This window comes from Oreochromis niloticus, linkage group LG5, assembly GCF_001858045.2.
Source record: "Oreochromis niloticus isolate F11D_XX linkage group LG5, O_niloticus_UMD_NMBU, whole genome shotgun sequence".
NCBI lineage: Eukaryota > Metazoa > Chordata > Actinopteri > Cichliformes > Cichlidae > Oreochromis > Oreochromis niloticus.
Genome location: NC_031970.2, coordinates 17,799,778 through 17,810,138, shown reverse-complemented (window position 1 = coordinate 17,810,138; position 10,361 = coordinate 17,799,778). Strand labels below are relative to the sequence as shown.

General features: G+C 42.1%; 1 protein-coding gene across 1 annotated transcript in view; it reads left to right on the top strand.

Annotated features, from left to right (window-relative positions):
* The first annotated feature begins 4,245 nt into the window (after positions 1 to 4,245).
* skib (v-ski avian sarcoma viral oncogene homolog b) overlaps positions 4,246 to 10,361 on the top strand; it is a 30,657-nt gene continuing 24,541 nt past the window's right edge. Inside the window, exon 1 of the mRNA XM_003448307.5 lies at positions 4,246 to 5,536. Within this exon, the coding sequence (XP_003448355.1) occupies positions 4,643 to 5,536 (894 nt within the window). The 5' untranslated portion in view covers positions 4,246 to 4,642. The remainder of the gene's footprint in view (positions 5,537 to 10,361) is intronic.

Here is a 10,361-nt window from a genome sequence, read left to right as displayed (position 1 = left end):
TAGCCTCATCTTAAAGTGCTTTAAGAGGCGGGTAAAGGACCACACTGTTTTCATTACAGTTTGCTTGCCACCCAAATCACTCTACAGAAGACGCCATCTTCTCTGTACTAAATCTCAGCCAAGGTCAAGAAGACAGCCATGCAAATGCTCTTTATGAACTTCATTTCATTCATTCATTCAACTGCATTTGGTAGATAAACTAGTTCCCCTGGGCCTCAGCACCCTTATGTGTAAGACTTCCTCACCAAGAGATCTGACCAGATGGTAAACTCATCTCTTTGAACACCAGCTATCCTCAGCAGGGCTATATCCTGAACCCGCTGCTAACTCATGACTGCTGTCCTACATTCACATTGTAAAGTATGCTGGCAACACAATGGTAGCAGGCCTCATTCAAGATGACAACAACCAGGCCTACAGAGAGGAAGTGAACCAACTGGTGGACTCGTGCAACACTAACTACTTGGCTGTGAATGTAAAAAAAAAAAAAAAAAACCCAAAAGGAGACCATCTTTGACTTTAGGAGGAGCCAGTACAGTCACATGCTGTTGCTCATCACTAACAACACAGTGGAAATGATGAGCAGCATCAAGTTTCTGTGCGTACAGCTAACAGACACCCTGTTCTGCTCTCTTGTAGACAGAACTCAACAGTGCCTGCACTTTTTCCCACCGGTTGAGGAGAGCTCACCTCCCCCCCTCACATGCTCACCACTTTATATAGAAGCTCTATAGAGAGCTTACTGACTGCATGCATGTCTGTGTGGTCAGGAGCCTGCAGTGCCTTAGACTGGAAGTCCCTGCAGAGAGTGGTGAGGACACTGGAAAAGATCACTGGGATTCCACTTCCCCACATCCAGGATGTTGCGCAAGAGCACTGCCTGACCAGAGCAAACAAAGTCACACGTGACCACTCCCACCCCCACCCCCATCATACACTTCCTGCTGGCCTCTGGGAAGAGACTCGCAGGATCCACAACAGAACAATTCTGCAACAGCTTCTTCCCCCAAACCACCAGGCTGCTCAACTTTCAGTAAGCTCCCCCACCACTGTCGTACACATGCACACACTCATACAGTTGTTCTCAAGACTATGGTCAACATATCTTTGCAAAATATAAATCTAATGTGCATTATATTTTTACAGATTATTTCTTATTCATTATTTCCTGTTAAATGAATGCGTCACAATGACGCATGTCAGAATCACCTGTTGCCGTTTGAATCATAAACTCATGAGAAGAGGTTAGTAACTTGTTAGGAATAAAGTGATTTCATGACTGATAAAGTCATAAAAAGTGAACTTGATATCACTAAGGTCATTTCTAAAATAAACTACAATCTAACTAATAATAATCTATTAGGTAATAACAGGAAAGAAAAACAAACTTCTTCATTCCTTTTTTAAAATAGAATATAATCAGTAAACAGTCAACTGAGCACTCAAACTGACTGGGTTAAATACTGGCCATGCACTTTTATTTGTGGATTTATGACACTTCATTGAGACTCAAATCTGATTTAAAATGTTGCTGCACTTTGCGTTTGCTGAGGTATTGAGATATGATTGAAGTTTAATTTAAAATATATATATATATATATATATATATATATATATATATATATTTAAACTGCACTGTCCAAAACCACATGACTCTAACAGTAATAAACAATGTGAACTGCCGTCTCTTAAATAAAACTGCAAAATACCTACATCAGACCATCACTTAAGTGTTTACTGAGACAGTTTTTTCCTTTTTCTTTGTTTTATTAATGCTAAACTGTTATAGCAATTTTACTGCCAACTAAAAAACAAAAAAACAAAAACAAAACAACCAAACATTAAACCTTTGACTGTTATGATTTTACAGAGAGTGTTCATGGACTAAGGCTGCTTGCTACCATAGCTGCTAGCATAACCCTGCCCTTAGGGTTATGCTAGCAGCTATGGTAGCAAGCAATATGCTGTTAGCATATTGTTACCCACTGTGCTAATTTTTCTCCATTTGTCCTGGTGGCTTGTTAGCTTATAAAGTATACACATTTCTATCTGTCAGTTAGCACAGAAAACAGTTGTTAAGTGAGATTATGACTTAAAGTTCAAACTGAAAAAAAGTGCAAAAGTAAGAGTGATCCTCTGCGCTAATGACTTCACCATAAGCTTGGAGTCAAATGTTCCAGTCAAGATGATGAGACTGGAACTGCTGGGTTTAGGGATTTCCCTACAGTATGTATAAATAAAGGCAAAGTTTGATCCTCTCTAGAGGGATTGAAATTTCTCTTCATCACAGACCAAGTCTCACAACCAGCAAAAGCAATCATTTGATGGGAGGGTGCTGGTGCTAAATGAGCGTCTGCGAATTAGCAAATCTGCCAGTTCAACTATATCAACTTTTTCCATCTTGCACTATGCCTGATTACTGTGTGTTTAATAGAAATGTAAAGTACCATGCTTTGTGTTCATTTTAGTCTGATTTTGTTTGAATATCAGATCCTATTTGATGATTCATCAGTTTAGAAATCCTGGAAATTGCAAAGGGTCCACAAACTCATGAACAACCACACTTTAACCCCTAAATTTAATTCATTATTAATATCTGTCTTTTATTTAGTCTTCCTGAAAACTTCCGAATTTAACTAGAAGAGGAAATTAATTTGTTGCTGATGTAAAATAACTAAAACTACACTGTGAAATTATCTATGAGCATTTCTATTATTGCCTATTTGATTATCACAGCATTAAACTGTAAAACTTAATAGCTTGTCTTGCTTGTTGACTAATAATTAAGTAACCTCAACTCGCACTCAGTTGTTTATTTTGAGTGTGGCTTACTTAAGAGGGATAAGTCGCATTATGGTAACTGGGCTTAAGCAAAAGACCTCTAATTTTAAGCTAATACACTTCATACATGGTCATGTTTACAAATTTTACTGTAAATAAAAACAGAAAATGTCACCATGTAGGGGGATTTACAAAATGAGATCTCAATTTTTGTAGCGTTTCTGCGTCTCAACCCCACCCCACAAATACAGACTTAAAAGTAGTGAGATTACATGTAAATCTTCCATGTAATTTTGTTACATAAGAACAATGCAAATTGTTAAATGTAATGGAATCTACTCAGTTGAAATTGGCTTGATTGGTATAAATTCGGTTTAAACCAAGCACATTTTCCTTAATGGTAAATTTAGATTTCATATATTTCAGTTGCATTTTACTTACAATTGTTGCCTCGTGTTTTAATGAGGGTGCAAAATGACTTTTCTACTTTGTTTAGCTGTATTAAGAGTTGATCAACGACGTTTCACAGCGGTCGGGATTATTAAATGGTGCACGAGTTTCCATCATGGTAGCCTGTTGTTAGCTAAACCTTTAACACTATTCTTGGTTGCACAAACACTGGAAACTGCATTACACATCACCAAGTATCAAAGTCTAAACACAACATGACCGAAATAATGATCACAACACAACTAAATTAAGGTTTTGAAGTTAAATATTAACAGTCTCATGGGTCTTTGCACTCTGCAATTACAGAAGCGTCCTGCACACGTAAGAAAGACATTTTTAAACACCTAATGAAATTAAAGTGTGCGCAAACTGTATGCAGGAGAAAACTTAATATAAGTAAGTAAACTTAAATGCACTGATTTTAATTAATTGAAGGCGTCTTTTGCATTTACAGGTCAGCAATGTATACAAGTGCATATTTTAGAAACTATAGATTTTTTTAGGCTAATACATTCCTATGTAAATTATCGTAAAAAGAAACAACAGAAGCACTCACAGTACAACACGGCCAACTTCAAATATGTACATAAGTCAGTAGTTACTTAATTAAAGGAATGCGTGCATTCGAGTATTGCATGTTTTTAATGTTTTCACTTACAAATTTTCTCTCCATATCGTGTTAAAATTTGTGCAGACCACTTTCTGCGACTGAAACAGTGCTGACCTACAAGGCGTATGCATTTGAAGTAAAGTTTGTGTTTGCATTCCCAGTATCAACTACATTTTCCAGAGCTCCACCCTCGCCTGGGTTTGGAAAGATTTTTTTTTCCTTCTTTTTTTCTTTTTCTTTTTTTTTTAAATGTGCAGCTGCCCTGTAGCAGAGGGAGGAACAGCTGGCTGAGGGAAGAGCCAGCCCGGGGAGTCAGTCACATTCCTGGCTGGGATTCAATGACTGAACCAGACACAAACAAACAGAGAGGGCGAGAGAGAGAGAGAGAGAGAGGGAGGGAGAGAGGGAGAGAGAGAGAGGGAGGGAGAGCGGCTCACACATTGAGTGAGTGGGGAGACAGCAGACTGAATGTACGCCAGACTGAGCAGACGAGGCATATTTCGGGCGCACATTAGGAGTGCGTAAAACCGCAGGAGCATAGAAACATAGTACCCGGTGATTGTATGTTGGATAATACGACTTCGGAGTCGCTTAGTTGTCGACTTTAATTGCGTGTGCTTACAGGAACTGCCCTATGATTTCAGCAGCTCTCAGTTTTCTGAATGGACGCGCTGGGAAGCTTCTCCGGTGACATGGAAGTGCGCGTTATTGAGCGTGTAGCCGGATGCTGAGGACGCCCGACCCGATAAGTCGATTTCAGCTCGCATTTTGAGTTTTGAACTCTCTTCTCTAACCGACAACATGGAGGGCACGAGCTTCCAGCCCCATCCTGGACTTCAGCAAACTCTGCAGCAGTTTAATCTGAGTTCCAGGCGCTCCCTCGGTGGACCGGCGGCGTTCTCCGCTCGATGGCACCAGGACTCACTCTTCGGGAAAGACGGCAAATCCGTCGAGATGATGCTCACCCTGCCGCCTCAGACACCTCCAGTGATGTCCGGTCCACTTTTCATCCCGTCCGACCGCTCCACCGAGAGGTGCGAGACGGTGCTGGAGCGGGAACCTATCTCCTGCTTCGTCGTCGGTGGTGAGAAACGACTGTGCCTACCGCAGATTCTCAACAGCGTTCTCAGAGATTTCTCCCTCCAGCAGATCAACTCGGTCTGCGACGATCTCCACATCTATTGCTCCAGGTGCACGGCGGACCAGCTAGAGATCCTCAAAGTGGTGGGTATCCTGCCCTTCTCGGCACCGTCCTGTGGGCTTATCACTCAGACGGATGCTGAACGGCTTTGCAACGCGCTCATCTATGGCGGTACTTACCCTCCTCATTGCAACAAGGAGTCGGGCTCTCTGGAGTTGGAGCGAACCGAGAAAAGCTTCAAAGTGTATCACGAATGTTTTGGCCGGTGTAAAGGCCTGTTTGTCCCGGAACTGTACACCTCTCCGGGTGCCGCCTGCATCCAGTGCATGGACTGCAGACTCATGTACCCACCTCACAAGTTTGTTGTCCACAGTCACAAGAGACTAGAGAACCGGACAGTCCACTGGGGCTTTGATTCTGCCAACTGGCGGGCTTATGTGCTCTTAGACCCGGACTACACCGGGAAAGAGGAGAAGAGTCACCTGGAGGAGCTGCTCAAAGAGTTAAAAGGAAAATTTGATCTGACGAGAAAACTGACCAGTAAATCTTGCAGAGTAAGTCTGTTGATTTTTCCCCCTTTTTTTTGGTTTTACAACGATGCCTTTTAGTTTGAGGAATTTTGCAGTGAATTGTTTGTTTGTATCTGTCGATATCTGAACTACATCATCTGCACTGATTGGCATTAATCTGAGAAGACTTCCTTCTTATCAGGCCTGCCAAGTTTCCTTTGATTAACTGATTGATTGTATCTTTCACAAGTGTTACCAGCCTTATCAAACGCCCCAACAGAGTAAAAATGCTGATCAAATGTCACATCACACCTTTCTGTACCTGTCCCATCTCATTTAGAGGTTCACTCACTTCTTCTGCATGTGGAAAAAAGTGAGGCTAACAATCAGCTTAATGCTCCCGAGCATACATCCCATCACCTAAAACTCACCCACCCAACCCCCAGGGTTACCCAAGGGCAGCTGCATTATGATAAATTGAGTCTCCCTGATATATTTTATTAGTGTGTGAGAGAGAAGTGAGGGGGCAGGGTAGTGCATTATGGTGCCACAAGGTGGAGAAGGGGGGATAAGAGTTTAAGGAGGTCTTGAATATGGAAATGTGTGTGTGAAAGAGTGAGAAGAGATTTGTGCTCATCAGGACAAGGATAAGAAATCTGAAAAGTGTGCGTGCATGTTTGTCTATGTGTGAGCGTCCCATTGTGGCTCCTTGCGTGGGTCAGAGATGTTTAGTATGGACAAAGGGCCAGGAGACGAGGTGGCTGTTCCTTCGTCACAGAGCAGCTGTTGTGTGGGACTCTGCTAATGAGTGGACATCTCTGTATGCATCACCATGGCGCTGCTCCAGTCTGAGCATGAGCCAGGAGATGTCTCACAGGGAAACCTCAGTACTTGTTTTAATGGGAATAGACGCTGGTTTATAGAAACATGAAACGAGGAGGTTGTGTTGAATTATGTTTTGAGGCTCTTCGCTGCTGATTTATGTCACGTTTCCACGAATTGGATGGCCTCTTGACGAAATCTCTCTGCAGTCGAGAAATATCTGTCTGTGGTATTTAAGTCTTGCACCTGCGATGTTTCAGCAGGCCTTGATGCATGACCTGTGAGTTATACATTTCCACAAAATGGTGATTCCTGCACTGTCAGTCTTTCAGAGAGTGTGGGAGAGATACAGAGGGCCTGCTCATCATGGATTGAAAGGGACGAAGGGGGCAGTGTTTGTTTGTTTGCTGTGGTTCACTGTCAGTTGTGTCCCAGTTAGCAGACAGGCCCCGTCCTCAGGGAGCTGCACACCAGCGCTCTCCTATACATCAGCCTGACAGGCCAAGCTGCTGAAAGGCTGGACTGAGGCTCACAGACTGTGTTTGGCTCAGCTTACCCATAAAATAAAAACACAATGTTATCGGTCTGTCTCAGCCTCCCTCTGATGTCAGGGTGTTTTATTAATAAGAGGCAGCCCTGAAGGTTAGCTCCTCTGCCTGTAACATCTGTCTAGACTCCCACCTCATGCACTGAACATGGTGGTTGCTGCAGACACCGCCAGGGGAAGGTACTCCGTTTACTGGACCGACTGAAATGTATTTATTTATTTAAATTCCAGTTTTTATTGATAACATGTGCGTGTACATGCAAGTATTCCCAGTCATATTCTAAATGGGGAAAGGGGAAAAAAAAGTATTCTGCCCACAAAAAGCAGAAGCCGGATTGGCCGGGCCAGTCATTGTGTCTGTTTTGCATCAAATGCAGCATTTGGTCATTTAGCCCTATAATGTGCAGATGAGGGCAGATTGGAGAGTGCACGCCGCAGACTCTCTCATTCAGAAGATGCAGGCTGTGTGAGCCCGGCCTTGATATGTGTTGTCAAAGGGCCTTGACCTGTGACCTCGCTCCAAAGACACTGACCCAGCCTACCCCCATTCTTTTTACACCATCCAATCTCATGCCCTTGTGTCCAGTTCACTGGCCAGATGGCTTTCTGATAAAAGACGGAGGGATATTCACCTGGCAGACAAAAACATTTTTTCTCAGCCGCGGCTCAATTTCCGACCAAACGTCACCATATTGGAGCCGTTAGGTCAATTTTCATACGAATAATAATATTTATTACTCTAAATTTTATGGGAACCTGAATTTGAAGTCAGACACAAATTGCTTTCTTCATTGCGCTGAACTTTGCATGTAATAATTTAAATATGAACTTTTCTGATTAGCATGGAAATCTTCAAGAAAGAGGATTTCAACTGGAGGGGGGAAAACTTTTTGAATACTGTATATATTTAAAAAAAAAAAAAAAAAAAAACAAGCTCTAAGCAGTATGCCCAATGCAATCAATCATTTGAATGAGTGGAGAGTAAAAGTAGACTCTGGAGAACTGTGTCGACCCTCTTTAATGGAATGGATATTAAAACCACCCAAGTGAGGCCAATTTATTCCATTTCTCAACCCATTGTTCTCCTCGCTCAATGCAATTAGTCTCAAACCTGGAGTAAACCAAAGTGTGTGCCCAAGGCTGAAGGGTTGCATGTTTTGATCATGAGCTGTTTTTAGAAGTGAATGAATAAATGAAAAAAAAATCTCTCGACTGCCTTCATCACCCGGTAACCGTGCCTTTATCTGCACTTGTGTGTAGGTGTCTTTATGTAAAGCGGGTATAAAAGTGTGTTTGCATGTAAACAGGCGAGTGTAATGACTGGATCAGCTGTGCGAGCCAGATTAAAATGAGCTCACGGCCAGCTCATTTCCATTCCCATCTGTCTGCTGACCTCTGTAAAGCCCTGGATCCTGATGTGGTATAACTCTTTGGTCCTTGGTGGGCCTGTCTGACCCACTCATTAAAGACCCAACCCACCCGTATTACCGTCATGCTGTAAACACTGAGCAAATCGCATTTAATTCAGGTTTGGTAGCATATTTCTCAATCTCCCGGCGCATCAAAAACTGCAGTTTCAGTTGAACACATCATTCTTTTGAGTGCAGTCGCCTGAGTCCTGACACCCACGTAAACCCGCTCCACCCCCCCTCCTCCCTCTGCAGTAGACAACACTCCTGTGCTGGCCAGAGTGTTTTGGCCAAAGCGGGGACGGTGTGTCAAGGCAAAAGGGGTGTCAGGCGCTCCCAGGGGTTGTGGCCTCCATTCTAGCGGCGATGACCCCATGTTTAAAGAGTGTCAGCTGGGGTTCTGTCATGGGTAATGTGCGCTAAAGACCTGCCGCCTCCTTTGTTTGAGAGCCAGGCTTTCAGAGGCTGTGAAGTGCAGCAGTTTCTCTTTGTTACCGTGCTGTTTCTTTAGCCGCTGTGTGGATAGGTCCGTAACCTCCAGCCTTTCCGAGGGTGGGAAATCCACGCTTGTGAGTTTGCTGTGTCACCGGTTTCCTAGTTATGTGCTCAAAGACAGAGTGGAGCCTTTGGTGGTGTCTGCATGTCTGATAGAGATAGGACTGGGCAATAATTCAGTGTTATCATTAATAGACTTTCAGTAGAATCATATTGCTTTTTTGATATAATCATGTAATGATTTTATGGTCTTTTGAATTTGGCCTTATGGGTTATTTTAAGAAAATTAAATTGGAAGCAATTAATAGATTATTTTATATGACTACAAATATCTGACATAATTTTCTCTGTCTATACAAATATATGCAACAATTAAAATGATTATTCTAGTTAAAAAGGTTATCTTTTTGTATTTTCAGCAGTCAGTGTGTTGAAAAGCTAAAAAAAAAAAACATAACGTAACACTTTTGACTGATTTCTCCTGTGAAAATAACCACAAACAAACAAACGAACGAACAAAAGAAGCAATAAATAAATAAAATGGCATAAAATATGTCAGAAGTCAAATACCTTTAATCGAAGTTATTAATGCCAGCAGTGGTTTTAACATCATTGTGTTCAAACTACTTCAAGTGTCCGCAAGTAAAAGCAAATTCATTCTTTGCATTTAAATTAAAGTATTAGGAGCTGTGGGACAAGCACAAAGCCAGCGCCTTGGTTAAAGGTATAATACAAGGAGTATTAACCTCAGTCCATATTATATTACTATGCATCATGTGGTAAATTTTTAGCAGTGCATCATATTACTCAGCTGGTTTTTTAGTATGCAAAAGCTATTTTGAATGAGGTCAAGAAAATCCGGTGGGTTAATAAAAAAACCAGCAGTATTTCCTTGGAAGTGTATCCTGGTATACTGTAAATACTTACATAAAGAACCTCATTTACAGTATTTTGTTTCTTGCATTCGCTGTTGTGTTTAGGCGCATAATGGCTTCTTACAAAGTGCAATTGCAAGAATTGGAGTAGAAAATGGATAAATAAAATTCATTCATGCAACTTATCGAGGTAATTCAATTATTCAAAAGCCCTAAAACTAAACAAGAAATAATTTCTGGGATTTCAGACACATAAGAGTGCCCGTTTCTTTTTCTGATCATTTCGTGTGGACAGGGTTTAGCTCGTTTCTGCTCTGAACCTCGATGACACAGCACAGTGCTAATGTGTGAAAGACTTCTTGTATAACTCATGGAGTGAGGGAGGAAGATGATTAGTGTTGATCAGTGATGATGAGATGAGGGAGGAGATGAGCACTGGCTGTGACTGCAGTCAACAAGCCAGTCAGTCAGTCAGTTGGTCCGTTAGTGGCAGAACAGATGCCTGTATTGAGTTAGTGTTATTCCACAATCATCATCAATTCCTCCTCGATCACCTCCTGATTTCCAGCTCTGTGATTAAGAGTCAGGCCCATCTGGTGCAGAGACAGGAAATCCTGGAGTCTGCATCTGCTGCTGGCTGAGCTAGTAAGCTGCTGCAGTCAAGGGGGTTTAGGCTCTTATAATCCTACATAACTACTGGAATGCCGAGACCATAGTGCACA